This window comes from Ambystoma mexicanum, chromosome 14 (genome assembly GCF_040938575.1).
Source record: "Ambystoma mexicanum isolate Mex_15411 chromosome 14, UKY_AmexF1_1, whole genome shotgun sequence".
NCBI lineage: Eukaryota > Metazoa > Chordata > Amphibia > Caudata > Ambystomatidae > Ambystoma > Ambystoma mexicanum.
Genome location: NC_090940.1, coordinates 373,439,814 through 373,459,692, shown reverse-complemented (window position 1 = coordinate 373,459,692; position 19,879 = coordinate 373,439,814). Strand labels below are relative to the sequence as shown.

The 19,879-nt window shown below is 47.7% G+C and overlaps 1 protein-coding gene across 2 annotated transcripts in view; it reads left to right on the top strand.

Moving 5' to 3' along the window:
- Nucleotides 1-255: 255 nt before the first annotated feature.
- KLHL28 (kelch like family member 28) overlaps nt 256-19,879 on the top strand; it is a 403,361-nt gene continuing 383,737 nt past the window's right edge. The window contains exon 1 of one of the 2 annotated variants that reach the window (XM_069637488.1): nt 256-353. In XM_069637488.1, coding sequence (XP_069493589.1) covers nt 321-353 — 33 coding nt within the window. In that variant the 5' untranslated portion in view covers nt 256-320. Of the gene's footprint in view, nt 423-19,879 lie in introns of both variants that reach the window. The other variant, XM_069637489.1, reaches the window with a different exon arrangement.

Sequence of the window (19,879 nt, the reverse complement as noted above, 5' to 3'; positions counted from 1 at the left end):
AACATAACATTTAGGCAGCATCCTTTATGTTGGCATATGCAATGATTATTATTTTACTTTTGCAGGGTCATTATATTATCACATATTTGTGTTGCCGAGTATTGCTATCGTTTTATTTTACGTCAATAGAAAAATGTGTACATAAAAAACAACTATTCTAATTCTATTTCTAAACGTTATTTCTGTCCTTCTTCTCTTTCGTTGTATCGCGACGTTCTCCATTGGTTGGGGCGTGCCTGTGAAGGCGGAAGTGACGCAGTTACCCGTTCTGTGTTTGTTTTGACAGGCAGTGGAGGTGGTGCGGGTCCGGCCTCGGTCTGATGATCCCAGATTGCCGAATCTCCGTGACTCAGGTGTGTGATGTAGCAGACTGACCAGAGCATGAGAAGAGATCCGTTCGTGGGCTGCAGTGGTTGCTCTCGGTAATTTACATCCCGGCTTTTACGATCAGTGGGATAACAGAGTAGTACCCCTCAGGGTGGGTAGAATAGTTGCTACCAGGCAGGGTGGCGGGTGGCGGCACTTCTTCGCCAGTGACAGGTGTTGTCAGTTGTCCTGTGATGGATAATGCCAGTCCTGGTGGTGGGCGGTGGTAGACGTGGGGCCGGCACTGGCGGTGTCCCTTTAGCAGTGCGCATTATTTGAGCCATGCCAAAGTGCCTCGGCTGGTACTCATTTTCGGTGTCACACTATACCGCTATCCTGTTTGTGGGGGAGGGCCTGTGATGCGAGGCGGAGCTGCCGGGAGATGTAATGACAGGTTGACAGTGCTTCTGTGCCAGGGATAAGAGTTGTCGTAACGCCAATGCGAAGGTGTCTCGTTGTTACTCGCTGTTCCGGGGGAGATGTTACTGTCTTCCCACAGGGCTGTGGCTGTTGGCGCTCATGACCACTACTCGCCCCGAGTGGTCAGCGAGAGGACTTTGTGGATGTTTTTGAGCATCGATAACGTAACGGTGCCATATAATTTGCCTTTTCTTTTGAGATGCGTGTAATGCCTGGGGTTTACGCTTAGGTTGACAATTGCGTTTACTGGAGATTTTTGCATAAAGACAGTGTTGTGGCCTCTAAGGACGACAGGACGCCTGGGTGATTATAACTGCCTTTATTGCTTAACGGAACGAGGTACTCACAGTCTCAGCTGGGCCTTCCAGTTAACTTCACTGGAGGCAGGGTGTGCACTTGGACTGCACGCTGTAAACTTCCAAGACCCCCATGAGGCCTCCTGTGGCATTGGACTTATGCCCTGGAAGTAGGGTGGCACTGGCTTGTGGGGCTTCAGTTAAGTTGGCTCCTCAACAGGAGCAGCGCTCTCCAGACAGACTTGTCTGGCGTTCCGCCAGCCTTACACTGGCGCCAAAGTCCCGCTCGCGGAGGGCGGGTCCGCGAGATCCTGTTGCGCCGAGATCTCGCGAGACCGCGCTTCTGCGATCATGTGATATCCCCACACACCTCCTTTGCTGGGAAAAGGATAGGTAATTCCATGACGAAGTCTGCAAACTTGCTGGGTTTTCTTTCTGCCTTGATCTAGAAGCGTAGCAGGGTTGCAGGAGTACACTTGGGGAGGTGCGGGTGATTCAGATCCTCCTTTTTTTTGTTTTCTGCTGCAACTCCCTGAGTGGAGCTGGGGAGTTGCTGCTTGAGAATTCACTGCTGTAGGGTGACTCTGAGGCATCTCTTTCTGACTGGCAAGGGTTTTCGGATGGCTCTAGTAGGTCTTGATCTTCTCCGGTTTCCCAGTGTGGCTGTTCAATGGATTCTTTCCTGCGGTACATGGCCACCCTTTCTAGATTCCATTTCCTTCCGTCGCTGGTGCAGATGTGGTTTGACCCTTTGGCAGTGACTTCTATGGGTCTGCTGTATCTGGAGCCTGTCACAGTGTCCTTGTGGGGAAGCCGTATCTTGACCAGGTCGCCTCTGTTAACTGATGTGCGGTGAGCACCCCGCCGCGTGTCTCCTTGAGCCTTCATGCCTTCTTTGCTCCGCTGCATGCGAAAGACTACGTCTTCCATGTCCACATCTTCATCAGCCCTCACTTGCTGGAGCCACAGTGGTACCAGTGTGGATGCTGCTCTTCTCCCCCTTAGCAGATGGAATGGTGACACGCCAGTGACAGCGTTGGGAGTGAGGCGGTGGGCTGCGACGGCCTCTTTGACCGTCTTGTATGGGTTTAGGCCCGAGGCATGCGCTAGTTGCAGCGTCCCTTTGATGAAGCGGTTCGCCCGCTCGTCCAGGCCATTGGCCTGAGGATGGTAGAGACTTGCTCTTCGCTGTTGAATGTTGTTGAGTTTGAGGAATTTCTCAATTTCTCGAGAGGTCAACTGGACCCCATTGTCTGTCACAATTTCCTCGAGGAGGCCCTCGCGCTGGAATATGGCGGTGAGTGCTTCAATGACTGTTTGTATTTGTGGTGATATCCGAAGTAAAGTCAACTTCGACCCATTTTGAGAAATAGTCAGCCGTGACTATCCCGTATTTATGTTCTGGGGGCGTGCTGTCCAGCGGCCCGATGAAGTCCAATCCTAGTTTGCGCCACAACCCTTTGGGGATTTCGGTGGGCAGCATGGGGGCTTGTCTCACGGATAGGGGCTTGTCGCTGTTTGTGCACTCGTGGCACCTTTCAACCATTTGTCGTATGTCCTGATCCATGCCTGGCCACCAGTATACATCGCGTATCCTGCGCATGGTTGTTGCACCCCAGATGGCCTGAGTGCGCCCTGCACAGTATTACTTTGCGAATTCCGCTGGGCGGGATCACTTGGTCGCATCTCAAAATTAGACCGTTCATGGCAGTGATTTCGTCGTTCACCTTCCAGTAAGGACGTAGGCCTTCGGGAATTGCCCTTTCATCAGGCCACCCTCCGCGGACCCAGGCTGCTACGCGCCGTAGGGCATCGTCCTGCTCAAATTCCTCCTGCCAGTGGCGCTCGCTCAGGTCCATGTACTCGCCGTTCCTCAAGTCGCCTATGGAGGCTACGACACATTCGTCTTCTAAGAATGTGGTCCCAGGGGTGTTTTGGTTCAGGAGCCTGGACATGCAGTCCGCTTGTGCGTTTTTCCAGCCAGCAATGTGGGCTATTTCGTATGTGTACTCTTGAAGTTTTGCAGCGATCCTGGCCAGTCTCGGGGTGGCAGTCTTGGTGCCGCCTGGGCTCAACATGTGAATGAGGGGTTTGTGGTCAGTGACCAGCCTAAATTTCGTGCCCCAAATGTAAGATCTGAAGTAGTCGACGGCCCAGGCACGCGCCAACATTTCTTTCTCTACGGTGGAGTAATTCTTCTCCGCTGACGATAATGCTTTAGATGCAAATGCCACTATATTTTCAGTGTCGCCCTTCTTCTGGGTCAGGGTGGCCCCGAGTCCGTACGAGCTGGCATCCATAGTGATGCAGGTGTCCCATTCAGGGTTGAAGGGTTTTAGGCATGGTGCGTGCAGAATCCTACGTTTGATTTCAGTGAAGGCTCCGTCTTGCTCTGGGCCCCAGGAGTAGGTTGCCCCTTTCTTCAGAAGATCCCTCATGGGGGACGTGGTTTCAGGGAACCTTGGGACAAACTTTGCGTAGTACTCCGCTAGGCCCAGGAACGAGCCGAGTTCTTCTCTGGGCCGGGGCATCTGCTATGGCCTCCATCAGGTTCTTCTTGGGGCTCACCCCTTCGCTTGAGATGCAGTACCCAAGGTATTCTACATTGCTCACTCGGAAAACACATTTCTCGTGGCGAAGATGAATGCCTGCCTCTTGAAGCTTGCTCAGGGCTGCCCTGAGTGCTTTGTCATAAGTCTCCTTGTCCTTGGCATACACAAGGATGTCATCCTGAAAGAATGAGACGTTTGTGAGTCCTTTGAGTAGGGAATTCATCATTCTCTGGAATGCTAACGCTGCCGAGGACAGCCCAAACGGCATGCAGGTGTATTGAAAGGTGCCGAAGGGAGTGATAAACGCCACAAGGGGGCGCAAAGACTTGTGTAATGGAATCTGGTGATAGGCGTCACGCATGTCGAGCTTCGAGAAGATTGCCGCCTCCTTCATCATTAGGACAATTTCGCTGATACTGGGGAGCGGAAAGCAATCTGTAACAACCTCTAGATTCAGACTTCTCAGGTCGATGCATATTCTGGGGTCGTTGCTGGATTTCTTCTTGACTAGAACCACCAGACTCAGCCGCTCTGAGGATTCCACTGTCTCAATGGTCCCTTCTTCGACCATCTTCCGGAGATGGGCCTCTAACGCAGGTCTCGCCGTGGCAGGCACCGGTCTAACTTTGTGTTTCACAGGCACCGCTTTGGGTTTCAAACGAATCTTGTGGACAAAGTCTCTCACTTTCCCCGGTTTCTCGGAAAACATGCTTGGGAACATCTCCTTGAAATTTAGTGCTGCTCCTGAGGAGACCATGAGTACCTGTTCCGGAGTGCTGCGGTCTAGTTTAATGCTGAGTCTGTGTTGATTGTCCCACCCGAGCACGGCTGGACCTTTGGTTGAGAAGTACACTTTGGTGTTGGTAGACCTCCCTTTGAATTCAATTTGGGCTCTGATGTAACCTAGTAGGTAGACGGTTGCACCTCCGAAGACTGTCGGTTTTTGCCTGGTCGATCTGATCTCCACTTTAGCTTGCCCCATCATCTCCTTGTATGTGTCTATGGGAAGGATTGTGAGGTCTGATCCTGAGTCTGCCATGACACGTGTTTCCATACCATCCACTTTAATGGTGCAGTGGGGCTTTTCTCTCCTGGCGTGGAGAGCATTGACCATGACGACCATGGGTCTGTCCTGTGGCTCGTCCTCGTCTCTTGAAGCGCGGTCGCCATCGACGCGGGAGACGTTTTTTTCCCGCCACGTGCATGCAGTGGCCACATGACCAATGCGTCCACACTTGGAGCATTCCTTGTTTCTGGCGGGGCAGTCGCGATCATTCGCCATGTGTTTGGTGCTGGCACATCTGTAGCATTTCGGAACATCCCTTTGCCTGGGGCCTTTTTATGTGGGGCTGTCCCGGGACTGCTTGTCTCTGCGCCCTCTCCATTGCAGCGCCGTAATCTTGGGTATGGGTAGATGACTTCCCGCTTCTTTGCGCCTGCTGGAGGTTTCTTCTTCTGCCCTGGCGATTTGGCTGGCCTTGTCAAGGGTCCCTTCCTTTTCTTGTATGAACTTGTCCTGTACTTTCCTGGAGTTGGTGTGAACGACCAACATGTCGCAGATGACCTGTTCTGCGTTTTCGCCGAAGGCGCATAAGGATGCCAGCTCCCTCATCCTGGTGATGTAGTAGTCCACAGGTTCACTCCCTTCTTGTTTACCGGTGTAGAACCTTAGCCTGTGTAAAACCACGTTCTCCTTATTGGTGAACCGATTTACAATGCGACGGATTGCCTCTTTGTAGATGTTGTCGTCATCATCCGCTGGTATGGCTGTCAAACTGGTAAAAATGCGCTGTCCTTCAACCCCCATTGCGTTCAGCAGCATCGCCTTCTCCCTGGCGGGGGCATATCCTGTGCCGCCTACGGCCTCCAGGTACGTGGAGAAGAGTGGCTCCCACTGCATCCATGGAAGTGCTGGGGTCCCAGGTGAGGGGAGAAACGCAGGGGCGGTGTGGCGCCTTGCATGGTGGGTCCGTGGGTATTCAGATATCCTCGTCGCCAGTTATGTTGTGGCCTCTAAGGACGACAGGATGCCTGGGTGATTATAACTGCCTTTATTGCTTAACAGAACGAGTGGCTGCAATAGTCCCATGTGCGGGACAGGGGCAGGTACTCAGTCTCGGCTGGGCCTTCCAGTTAACTTCACTGGAGGCAGGGTGTGCACTTGGACTGCACACTGTAAACTTCCATGGCCCCCATGAGGCCTCCTGTTGCATTGGACTTATGCCCTGGAAGTAGGGTGGCACTGGCTCGTGGGGCTTCAGTTAAGTTGGCTCCTCATCAGGAGCAGCACTCTCCAGACAGACTTGTCTGGTGCTCCGCCAGCCTTACACTGGCACCAAAGTCCAGCTCGCGGAGCGCGGGTCCATGAGATCCCGTTGCGCCGAGATCTCGTGAGACCGCGCTCCTGCGATCACGTGATATCCCCACAGGCAGTTATACTGTGCACGTAAAAAAGTGCTTTCCTGTCAGATGTTTAGTTTTTAGTTTTGTGTGCGATGCTCTTAGTGGGGATGAGCTTTAAATAATAACGGGCCCAACATTATTGTAATTACATAGCTGTCGGCAGTGCAGCAAGGAGTGGTGAATTGTAAGTCAACATGTCCAGATAACATTTTTCGGGGAAGTGATCAACAAGGCAGGTGGACTGTGCTTAAGTGGACTTTACAATGATTGTAGGTCGCCGAACCACTTTATTGTTTTGTGGCTGGCCGGGTAAGTTTCCCCACAGGGGTTGTTAGTACTTTGCAGAAGTAATTGGAACCGCGGGTGCAATTTCTTTCAGATTTGGCCTTTGACATGTTCACAGTTGCTTCCCTCTAATGGAGAGCCTCCATTGCAGCACCACGGCAAATTCATGTGATAGGTTGAACTACAGAAGCCTCCCAGAAAATAAAGCTTTCAAGATTATTGTGGAACTGTGGGCTCTAGTAGAATGACGCTGACATCAAGGTGTGGCTGAGTAACCTGTTTAATCAGTTTCCAAGTGTAATCCAGTTTCTGGAGTAATTATTCACCAGAGGGTAAGGTCCAGTTCTCATAGGCAAGCACTGGTATCCTCTCTCTCAGGCTACATCTCTCAACTGCCTTCAAGAGAACACCAGTCACACATAAACATTCTAACCAGTAACTTTCCATTGTCAATCATAACATCCACTCCAGATTGCAGGAGGATGCAGGATAAGACCAGATCCTTACATATCTCCCCTCCTTAGAGATAGCAAAAAGACAACCAGTTAACTCGAGCATAACCTCTCTCTCTCTCTCTCTCTCTCTCTCTCTCTCTCTCTCTCTCTCTCTCTCTCTCTCTCTCTCTCTCTCTCTCTCACGTTCGATGCACCTGCATCATCTCCCCAAACAAAGAACATCATTGTACTATCTCTTCTGTGCTGTCCCCCCAGCACAGCCAGCATCCTTGTCGCCAATGTGGAGTTCTGTGTTTTAGCAAAATGACTCTGATATCAAGGTGTGGATGAGTAACTTCTTCAGTTTCCAAGCATAACATCCAGTTTCTAGAGGCATTATTCATCAGACGGTAAAGTCCAGATCTTCTAGACAAGCACCGGCATCCTCTCTCTCAAGCTACATCTCTCAACTCCCTCAAGAGAAAACCAGTCACACATAAACATTCTAACCAGTAACATTCCATTGTCAATCATGACACTCACTCCAGATTCCATTAGGATGCAGGATAAGACCAGATCATTGCATATCTCCCCTCTTTAGAGATATCAAAAAGACAACCAGTTAACTCGAGCACAACAGCTACATACAGCACACACACAAACACCCACAAGTTTGATGCACTAGCATCATCTCTCCAAACTAAGAACATTCTGGTAGCCACTTCCTTTATTCCATGAACATCTACACCGCCGTGTGACAGAATTACAACCAATGTCCCTTCCTCTTTCTACTAAGTGAAGAAGAGGCATCCAACTACTGAAAACCATTACTACACTTTACAAACATAGAGGCACCATTACCTCTCATCCAAATCTTAATTCCAACGTCCCCCAATAGAACACACACACACACACACAACTCCCTCACAACCTTCAATCGCAAACCGGTATGTGCCTCAACACATACCACCTCCAACTAGCCCGAGTATCCCTGATACTCGGGTATCTACTTCACTACTCAGTGACTCCACTACCCTATTTGTGCCATGTTGAAAGTATTCCTCAGTACATCAAACTCCTTTTTGGGAGAACCCCACTTCATACACCCAAGCGACACACAAACATCAATAACTCTGCTAAAAACCTCATATTATCATGACAACTACTGTAAAGTTTCTAAGCACAACAACCATTAACTTTGCTTAACCATCAGCACATATACACTTTAACATAACCATGCTCTCATTAATTCTGCATTACAAAATGCCCAGCTATGGAGAAAAACATTAGTGCAGAGAAACTCTACTTTAGTTTCCACATACCAAACGTCCATCTGTGGAAGGAAATATGTGTTGGTTAAACATGCCAGTAACACTCTATTCCACTACTAAGCATTTGTTAACAGAAGCCACGACTTTTACACTCCATCCGTGCACACCAATCAATATCGTGCACCACCACTTGCAACAGGCCCCCCATCACAAATGTTCTCTTTTTTTTTTTTTTTTTTTTTTTTTTTTTTTAAATTCTCTATTAAATTTTTCAACAACTGTAACAAACCCCAAAAACTCCCCCCTCCTCCCTTGGTGCTGATGCAAAGATTGTGTGGCTAATCGTCCCTTCTAAGCGTTAATTCAGGGTCATTCCAGGTCCAGGAGTCTCAAACGCTGTGGGCGCCAGCCAATCCTAAAGTCATCCCTGAGAAAGGCAAGGACCTCCCCCCACTCACTTGCAAAGTTCTGTATGGCATTGTTCATCGCATAGGAGGCCCATTCCATCGCTACTAACTCCCAAACTTGACGCAGCCAGTCCTGGAACATCGGAACATTTGTGCCTTTCCATCTTTGAGCGATGATTGTCATTGCCGCCAAAGTAAGCATCACCCTCGCTCTCTCCCTACCCCTTGGGCCACCTGTCGCTGTTGCTGGCTTTAATCCTAATAGAGACCATTCCGGGGGTATGCCTCCCTCTGACCCAAACGCTTGTTCCTTTGCCTGTTTGATGTCTTCCCAGAACGGGGCTATTTTCGGGCATCTCCACCAGATGTGTTCCGCAGTCCCCTCCTGACCACATCCCCTCCAGCAAGTTCCCGATGACCCTGGGTAAATCCTATGCAGACGAGCTGGAGTGTAGTGCCACCCGTACAGTATCTTGTACCATGTTTCCCGGGTTTGCGAGGTTCTTGCCAGTTTGGGGATTTTCCTCCATAGTTTCTCCCACTCCGTCTTCCCTATTTCCCTGCCCAATATGCTTTCCCACCTTCCCATATACGCCCATTGCGGCCTAGGGGTAGCGTAATCCAGGATCTTGTAGAGCTGCGAGATGAGGCCCTTCGAGCCATCATTGGTCATCAAGAATTTCTCAAAAGGGGTTGGCGGTCTGGTGGCCGCTACCCTGTTCGTGGGGTGTAGCAGCCAATGCCGCAATTGAGAGTATCTCAGCCTTTCACCCTCCCCCCCAATGCGAAGTCTCTTTTGCACTCCACAAAAGTGCAAATTTCCCCTCCTATGAACATGTCTCGCATACACCGGCAGCCTCCCTCCCGCCATTTCCTGAATGCCCCTCCCTCCAGCCCGAGGGTAAAGTCCTTATTATTAAAGATAGGAGTAAATGGGGATGGATAAGTTGTGATTTCCTTACGTTGGACCAGTCTGTCCCAATTATCCGCGACCAACTTGGTGATAGAGCTCAGGTACATATGGCCTGGCCGATGGTGTTTGGGTAGCCACAGGACCTCCCCCAATGCATGCTGCGTGACTGCTCTGTCCATCGTAACCCAGTGTTTTCCCTCCCCTTCCTGAAGCCATTCCCTAATCACCCTTAGCTGAGCCGCCTCGTAGTATTGACGGAAGTTGGGAAGGGCTAGTCCACCACCCCTTCTTGGAGCCATAAGCAGCTGTCTGCTGACCCTTGCCCTTTTCCCCTCCCATATAAACTCGTTCGTTATTGACCGGAGCTCCTTAAAGAAGCTGGCCGGGAGACTGCCTGGGGGATAGCCTGGAAAAAGTAAAGCAGCCTCGGGAGGGTAACCATTTTTATTGCCTCCAGCCTCCCCAGCCAGGAAATTCGGAGATTCCTCCACTTAACGAGATCCTTTTTGATTCTCTGCAAAAGAGGGGGATAGTTCGCCACATACCACCCTTTAAGAGCCGGAGTGATTCTCACCCACAGGTACGTGATTGCTCCCGGGCGCCAGGCAAAAGGCGTTGACATTCTTAGTTCCTCCCTCTCCTCTCCTCCCTTGCCAGTGTCGGGTCCATTAATTCGGACTTGTGCATGTTAATGCACAGACCGGATGCTTCCCCAAAGTCCTCTAATAATAGCCTGCATTGCTTACTCGACTCTATGGGGTTGGTCAGGGCGAGTAACATATCGTCCGCAAAGGCCGCCACCTTATGCTGTCTCCCCCAAACGATATCCCCTGAATCCCTTCCGATTCCCGAATTGGGGGCTCTAAGTAGATCGCATAGAGCAGTGGCGATAAGGGACAACCCTGCTTTGTACCCCGTTGGAGTTGGAACGCTCTGGATAGGGTTCCGTTAACCACCACCCTCCCCCGAGGCCCCTCATAGTTCGCCTTGACCATCTGAAGATAAGTGCCTCCCAGCCCCATTTTTTCCATGACCTTGAAGAGGAAGGGCCATTCCACCCAGTCGAACGCTTTTTCTGCGTCTAGGGAAAGCAGCGCTGCAGGGGTAGCAGTCTTTTCTGCTTTTTCCACTAGATGGGCCACCCTTCTGATATTATCCGCAGTCTGCCTCCCCTTCAGAAATCCCGCCTGATCCTGGTGGATCAGGTCTGGGAGGAGCCCCTCAAGCCTGCTCGCTAGAATTTTAGTGTATATTTTTGCGTCCACATTAATAAGCGCTATTGGCCTGTAGGAGGATCTCTCGAGAGGGTCCTTGCCCACCTTCAGAATCGGAGAAATCTTGGCTTCTTTCATAGATGAGGTGATTTGCCCACTACCTTTAAAGGAGTTGAAGAGGTAGGTCAACTGTGGTACCAACACCCCCGCAAAGGTCTTGTAGAAAGACGCTGAGTACCCATCCGGGCCCGGGGCTTTCCCTGTGGGTAGCTTCCGGATGACCCCCCTCACTTCCTCCTCCGTTATGTCTTGCTGAAGACTGGACTGGGCCTCCCCCTCAAGTATGCACAAGTTAACGTCTTGCAAGAATTTCTCCTGGGCCTGGTCGCACGGGTGCTGTGATGTATATAAGGTCTCGTAAAATTCAGCCATGGCTTCTCAAACGTCTTCTGTTCGAGTAACCCTGTCCCTGAGTTGAGTTCAGCGCCGTGATTGTATTCCTTGAGGCAGCTCCCCGAAGGAGGCGGGCCAGCAGGACATCGGCCTTGTTCCCCTTAGCATAGAATTTTTGCCACACGAAAAGTAGGGCCGCCTCTGCTTTTTTAGTACAGAGGACCCCTAGCTGTCCCACCGCCCTCCTATAGTCCCTCTGATTGGACCTACTGGGATTCGTCACCACCCTACCCCTCGCCTCCTCGACCTCTGCCTCCAGCCGGGACTCCAGTGCCTGGAGCTGTTTCTGTCTTTGTGCTTTGGCTGCTATGATTTCTCCCCTCATCGTAGCCTTAAATATATCCCATCTTATATCTTCTCCCGCGTCCCCTCTCTTGTTGCTATTAAAGAACTCTATCATCTTGCCCTCTATCTCCTCCCTTACCAAAGGATCTCTCAGCAAGTGTTCTGGGTATTTCCAGCCCCATAATCCCCCTCTCCTCACTCCCAGTTCCAGCTGCATTGACAATATTTTGTGATCAGCTATTCCCATGGGCCCCCACCTCTACCTCCTTAACTCTACCCACCAGGTTAGCCGAGACCCAGATATAGTCAATTCTAGATTGTGTCCCGTGGACTTCGGAAAGAAAGGTGTAGCCGTCTGCATCCCCCTTCAGTTCCCTCCAGACATCCCTCATACCCATGTTTGCCACTTTATCCCTTAGTTCCGCCGAGGCCACCGCCCCTCCACCCCGATTCCTAGGTGCCCCTGATCTATCCTTAGCTTTGTCCCATGCAATGTTAAGGTCACCCATTATAACTATCTGGCCCCTTGCCTATTCGCCCCATAAGGTCGCGGAGGAAGGTGTCTTGCCCCGTGTTAGGCGCGTAAATAACCCCTATTGTGAAAAAGTCCTCAGCGATTTTGCCTTTCACTAGTACAAACCTACCCTCTTTATCTTTTAGGGTGTCCTCCATGCGAAAATTCAGTGCCTCTGATAGCTAGTGCCACCCCCCCACTTTCGTGGGCCCAGACGCCTGAAATACCTGGTCGAACCCTCTCAGCCTCAAGCGGCACTGATCCTTACGGAGCAGATGCGTTTCTTGCAGCCCCAGAAAGTCTGGTTTACCCCGCTTCGTGAATTGCTCCAACTTTTTCCTTTTCAGTGGAGTGTTGAGGCACCTGACGTTATGTGTTACCCATTTCAATTATGAATAAACTTCCACTCTCGCCTATCATGACCTTTTGTCCAATCCTCTCCTCCACTTGTTTGCACCCCTCCAGTTGCTCTGGAACGTGAACCACTTTTACCTCGCCCCTTGGACAGCACCTGAGAAAAAAAACCCCTTCCCCCCCGCCCCCTCCCAACCCCTGATGACCTTAACACTAGGTCTTCCCGCCTCCCTCCCTTCCTCTAGGCTCCCTTGCTCTCAGAGATCCCATGATGTTTCCTCACAGCTCCTTCTCTCCTCCTCGTGTTCCGAAACAGCCTTTTTATTGTCCACCTCCTTGTCCCTGAGACTCTCCTCCTCTGCTGGCTCCATTACCCCCGGGGGGCCTTCGCTGTGCGGGTCTCCTCCTTTTCCCCTCGCCTGCCATCGATCATTCCCATGGCTTGGGTCGTACTCCGCCACCCGCCTAATGCGAGCCATACGGGCCCGCCGCACTCCGGCCCTCGTGCAAGTCCCGGTCTAGGTCAAATTGGAGTATGCCCGCCCCCTCCTGCATCTTGGTTATCCGCCTCTGGGAGCCGGCCCATTCGAAGACGAGCCCGAAGGGGAAGGTCCATTTATACCTGATCCCCTTTTGCTTTAGTTTCAAGGTGAGTGGTCCCGATTGTTGCCTTTTAAGCAGAGTGCTGCTAGCCAGGTCTTGGTACAATTCAATGCGTTGGTCGTTGAAGGTAATCGGCTCTTTTTGTCTGGCGGCCCTGAGAACTGCTTCTTTTTGAGCATATCTTGTAAATGCGGCTAATACGTCTCGCGGCCTGGATTTAGGGTTCTTGTTGAGGAATCCCACCCTGTGGACCCTGTCCACCTCGATCCGATCAGGCGAGGGCTCCCCCAGCAGCTCTGCGTATATCCCTTGAACCATCTCCTTCAGGTCCCTATCTTGTATCGTCTCTGGCAGAAATTTCCGCCTGATGTTCCTTCGGGACCTGTTTTCCATTCTAATTTCCAAGTTCTGCGTTGCCATGTCAATCCTCTCGATCGCTTCGCTGTTCTCCGTGGCTTCCCTGCCTACCTCTTGCAGGCCTTTTTCCACTATGTCCGTTCTCTTCCCCCAGTTGATTCACTTCTTGTTTGATTTCCGCCATTGCTTGATTAATGTCCGACCGCATCAGCTGAAATTGTTCTTGAAATGTCTTCCCCAATGACGCTTGAAGTGAGAGCAGCTCCTTAATTCCTGAGCTTGTGCCCTTTGCGCTGGGCCCTTTTGTGCCTACTGCATTTAACGCTCGCCCTACCTGAGATAGAGGGTCTTTCTTCGGTTGGGGGGGGGCGGTGCTTGTCTCTTCTCCTGTGCTGTCCCCCCAGCACAGCCAGCATCCTCGTCGCCAATTTGGAACTATGGGTTCTAGTAGAATGACTCTGACATCAAGGTGTGGATGAGTAACTTCTTTAATCGTTTTCCAAGTGTAACATCCAGTTTCTAGAGTCATTATTCATCAGATGGTAAAGTCCAGTTCTCATAGGCAAGCACCGGCATCCTCTCTCTCAGGCTACATCTCTCAACTGCCTTCAAGAGAACACCAGTCAGACATAAACATTCTAACTAGTAACATTCCATCGTCAATTATAACACTCACTCCAGATTGCATTAGGATGCAGGATAAGACCAGATCCTTACAATTATCCTCTTAGAAATGACGCCTTACTGCTGGCTTTTCAAACTTAATCGGTCAGTGGGCCTGTTTGGATTTAAATGCTTCTGTCACAGGTGGTTGTATTCGAAAACTAACAGGAAAGTAGTAGTGGATTTTGAAGTGGTTACAATTTTGTCGTTTACCTCCCAATTCCTGCAAGCAAGCCATAAACCATTCCGGAGGGTTGTGGGTTCTGTCCTGCGCATTGATTACAACCAGTTTCAAGTGTGGCTTCCTAGTAATATAATAGAATATTCTGTCCCATGCACCATTAATGTTTTGTAGGGTGTGTTTGTTGTTTAGCTCAGAATAATTGTATTCTTTGTATATGGTGCCAAACTCTGTCCGGGTGTGTGAAGATCACTTACAAAAAAAAAGCTGTTAAATTCCAAAGTGACTGTATTCTTTTTGTTTTTTTGTTTTTTTGTTTTTTTGTTTTTTGGTTGCGTTTTTGCTTGTCGTTGATTTGCTTAACTTGCTTCAAACAACAAGACCATTTCCCCTGTAGATGCAGCACATGGACCGCTGCTTGCTACCTCTGCTACCATAAATATGACTGAATCCACTCCCTACCCTTAGTGCTCCAGGGGAATTGGTAGTACAGACTTCTTGCCCAACAAATAATCCCCCTTTGAATATCCCATGGAGCAGACACTGTTCTACCTGTCTTTACCCTTGCCACCGGTGCTGCATAAAGTATCTTAATCCACCCAATTAAATGGAATAGAGCAGATGTGCAACTGTGAGGCAAGAGGTTATCATTCTATTACTTAACGAGATTAAAAGATATGTTAAAGATTAAAGAAAGAAGTACATTTTATCCCCAACTTAATAATGTACTTTTAAACCTGTTTGAATCGTAACTGCTTAAACATCTCAAACACATTTATTTAAAAAGAGAATTCAACAACAGCAAAACAATTAACATTGAATAGATTGTCAAGGGAATCAGAACTGACTATTAAGCCGGCTGGTAAAGATGGAGAAACAGTGGTGATGGATACTTCATGTTACAGGAAGAGCTGTTTAGCACTCCTGCGAGATGAAACCACATATGTAAAACTAGATCAAGACCCGATGATAGAAATATCAGAGATTATAGATGTTAGACTTGAAAGAGCTTGTGCGAATGAATGGATTTTTTTCTAAAACGAAAGCATTCTTGAGATAGAAATTCCCATTGACACCAATATTGTACGCACTTCCAAAACTTTATAAACGTACTACTCGGCCACCATTTCGGCCTACTGTAGCCGGTATAGAAAGCATTTTTGAACCAATCGCCCAGTATCTAAAATACAGAAAAATATCCAAGAGATACTACTCACTTTTTGAACTGTTAAAATTTAATTGACCATATTCCTCCACTAAGCATTTTGTTCTCTTTGGATGTATGATGTTTGTACATGTCTATCCCTCATCAAGATGGACTAGTCTATTTTACAGTCAGAGTATGTTCAAGGAAATAAACAGCTAATTTTAGAACTTGAACATTGTTCTGTAAAACAACTACCTTAGATTTTAATCAACCTTCTACCTCGAAGTCATTGGTATGTCGATGTGTTCATCAATGACTCCATCCTATGCAAACATTTTGTTTTATCTAGAGAAGACCCACATTTGGAATAATCCTAGGTGGAATAACAATATGCTATTTTGTATATGATACATAGACGATAACTTTGGGATTTGGACAGGGATAATTTAACCATTCTAACATTTATCAACCCAGTCCATGATCATATCAAATTTGCAATGGATAGTGGGTAACCCTCGACAAATTTTTTAGATGTGGAAAACTGCTTTGAAGAAGGGAGTTTTACAAACGTCTATAGAAAAACACTGATGTGAATAATATCCTTCATCACAGTAGCTTCCATCCGAGGTCCATGATGGATAGTTTATCATGTAGTCCGTTTCTGTGCCTGAAACGGGTGGTGTTTAAGCCTGAACATTTGGAGAATTAACTTTCAGAAACTGTCTGAAAGATTCAAATAAACAGGCTACCCAGAAGAAATAATTTACATTGCTAAAATGAAGGCCGTTTGAAGAGACGGGAACGGCTTGTTAAGAACCGTGAAAAGGGACACTGACACTCCATTGCCGTTGGTCACAAAATATTCAAGACAAAGTACACATCTCAAACATTTTGAAAAATAAATAAATTGGGGATTCCTTCATCAAAACTTTCCTAAAGCACTGATGGCATTCAAGAGTAGTTATTTTCATGGACAAATTGGTGAAAGTGGAAAGAGCTCAGTCAAAATAAATATTTTTTGCCAAACTAATATATGTAACGTTTCCCTGTTTCAACTGTGTTGACTGTAATAATATCATAAGAGGCAGTTACACGTCCCATGAGGATAGCTCAGCGGCAACGTGCTCGCCTTGGAAACAAGATGACACGAAGCAACACAGGTTCGATCCATGGGTCCGTGCTTAGAAACCTCGGGGTATTAAGAGCGTTATAAATCCGCAACTAAGACATATTCCTATAACACTGCCTCGATGCCCCCGGGCTGTGTGACCACTTTAAAAATGCAGATAAATTAAAAATATAAAAATACACTGAACATCCACGTTCAGGAAAGATCTATGCGAGTGCTGACGTGGGCTACTATATGTTGGCCAGACCACTAGGAGAGCAAGAGAGGTGGGTGGAGCACAAATCAAATGCATGTACACAATCGTAAATCTCTAGTTGCTGGACATTCTGCAGATAAAGATCACAAGGTTCATTATCCTTGAGGTGGTCCATATTTCATTGACAGGAGGTGATCTAATGAAGAAGATGCTCTACCGAGAAGCATATTGGATAGATAAATTGGACTTTGTAATCCAGGGGCATGCATGAGAATGTCTTTCTTAATTGCTACGTTTAAATAGCCCAACCCTAAAACTGCATAGGATGCAAACATTAATGTGATGAGGACATGATGTATTATAATTCATTACACTTCACCGGTAAACATAATTGTATTGTTTTTTTCCATGATAATGTATTTAAACAATAGACCTGTTTAAATCAAACCACGAGAATTGCTTTGACAGTGATTGAATATGTTTATAAGAGTGATGTCGACATTAAATTGCGGCGAAGAGTTGTTTGTTGGTCTTTTTGATTCAAATGGCATGTCTGTATTTTCTAATTTGAATGATGGGCCGATTAACTCACAAAGTTTAAATGTTTGACACACCAAGGCTTCTCAATGTTTACTGATCATTTTGTTTGACGCTTCTACACAATATAGATTACTTGTATCATTGAAGTAAATTGGGGCGAAGTGGGGCTAAGTGGAGTCATCCAGAGTTAGCTGGAGTGAGCAGCCTTGCCTAGAACTTGATTTACAATCTAAGCGGTATCTGAAATGTGGATGGACCGTAGCCCGCTGAGTGCTCGAACGTGGAAGCCTGGAAGCCCTGGGGTGCTTCACAGTGAGACGGGGGAGTGCAGACTCAACAGTGGGTGAAAATAAAGAGGTGACTGAGGTGGTGGTGATCTATGCACTACTTAGAATGCTTGAAGTGTGTTTGAGTTGTCGAAAAGAGGTAATTGATGAAAAGCTCGGGGTGCAAACACACTGTGGATGGTACCTCCGTGGTTAGCACCGCAAAAACGTGGAACAAAAAGACCTTGGCCGTGAGGCCAGCGGTGTGGGCTGCAGACCCGTTGACCACTGAAAAGTGGTTGAATTCAAATAGTAAGAATTATTCGCTTTGGTCAAAAACAGTTAGTTCAGATATGGTTTGATTCATTGCTTATTATTCGTATAAGCTTGGCACCCTCTCTGAGGCTGAAATAATGTCACATTGAAGGCCTATGCATTTCAGGTAGTGAACCCTTCGTCAGGGCCTGTAAACATCTGATTTCCAATTGCCTTATGGTCAAATATGCTTGCATAGTAAATATATAAGGAAGTATGTAATCAAACAGTAATACAATCACAGCAAAAGAAAACAACAATCAATGAATTAAGTATGCATACGTGTATCACAAAAAAATGTGTACGTTACCAATTGGACATCAAAATGGGTCATATGTAATCGAGTCATTTTCATCACGAAGTTTGTCAAATTGTGGAAATTCATGAATAAAAAGCAAAAGTAAAAACAAAAGATAAAGACTGACATGAGACTGTGCATATATGCAAAACCATACTGGTCAAGCTAGAATGCTTAGACAAAATTGGCTGCTCGAAAAATGTATGGAGGCAGGTGACTGACCTGCTGTTCGCATGTTCACTGCTATCTAAGGTGGCTATTTGTGACGGGGATAATCGCATCCGTGATTGTCTTGGGCCTTAGCGCGAATCTATAGAACGGTAGAAGAAACTATCAGGAAATGGACGTGATGGAATGGAAACAGCGGCCGAAGCCGGGTTAAAAGAGAGACATTACCTGAGTGTTGATCGTGCAGCGCGGAGCGGCGGCTGAACGTTATCTACACGCGCGTGCAAAACGAAACTAGCTTAGTCAAAGGAGGTAACTATGGTAACCAGAATGCTTGCTTGTTCGGGAAAATGAGCCTAATGTTCTGAGCTAACAAGACGGCCATCTTAAGGTGGTGTAAGAATGCAAGTGTAGATGATGCACTGCATGTGAAACAGCGAACAAACGCTAGATCGAATAATCCGAGAGTAAAAAATGTAAAATAAAATGCGTATGTAGAAGAAAGAGAGGGGAGAAAAAAAGATAGTTAAGTACGATCAAAAATAAACATCATACTCTGAATTGAAAAAAAAAATATGAGAAAAAATATAAATGTTCACAAAAAATATTGATATGGACCAGAATGTTCAAAACAAGAGAACAATAAGAAAACAAAACACAACAGAAAACTAATTTGTGATTAGTGTCAAGATGAAGTAGGTGGAAATCAAACTACAAAGTGAATGATGTATGCGTACTGTTCCACTTCAATTCAGATGATATCAATCATTTACAGAAAACAACTCGAATCGAGTTCCTCATTCATCCCATCTGGATTTAGGGACCCCAATTTTTCAATCCATAATGCTTCTTTTTGGGCTCTCAATTTATTCATGTTGACACTCTGTCCTTTGGTGGGGATCACCTCCAGCACCGCAAATCTTAGTTGTGCTACTGTGGCCGTTCTGAGTGAAATGTCTTGCCACTGCTGATGCTTGGTTTTTAAGTCGAGGTTCCACAGGACCGTGAGGAGCTGGAAGCCCCGGTGAATGCAACTGCGAATGCCCGCTGCAAGGTGGTGACAGTGAGGAGGGGGAGGATCCCTGGCGAAAGGATCATCGAATTGGAGCTTGGTGATGGTACAGGGTTGGCGGTGCAACATAGCCCGGACCAAACTGAAACAGTTACCCCCGTACCGAGGTTAAGGAAAAATTATGACATGGGGCAGAAACATCAGAAGCCCCTCAATGCCTAGCTTCAACAGTGGAGGAACAGTGTAAAGACGGGCCTCTGTGAAGCTGTCCACAAAATATCCAGCAAAGTTCTAATGATATGCTGAATCAAAATTAGAGCGAGGGGGAAATGGCCAAACTTAAATCAAATGACTGACGGACCTCTACAAGATCTGAGCTATGATGTTACTATTCTAAATGAACAGGGCCGTCTAAATGTGGAAGTAAAAGGAGAGCTCTCAGGTTGCCCAGAAAACAGCCAGAATGTGGGGTTGGCAGCCCACCTGGCCAAAGAACTCTCTGTGCTAACAGTGAAAATCGCCCAACAAAAACACCTCCGCATGACAGGGGTCAATGGCTGCCTACGAATCCTCGATCAGTCGCTGCAACAGGCGAATCAGGCAGCGGAGCGGCAGGCAGTTGAAGGGAGGCTCCCAGCGGTCTATATGCATGAGGGGAGAGAGCTAGCTAAGAAGAGATCTGTAGGCCTGCAAACTGATAGTTGGAGGGAGAGTGCAGAAATGAACGTGAATGCTCTCACTGAGTATAAGAGGAAAGAAGTTCACTGTCTTTGAACATGGAAAGTGGAAAAGACAACCCCGAATAAGGACAGCAGGCTGGGACCCGGGGGGTTAGGG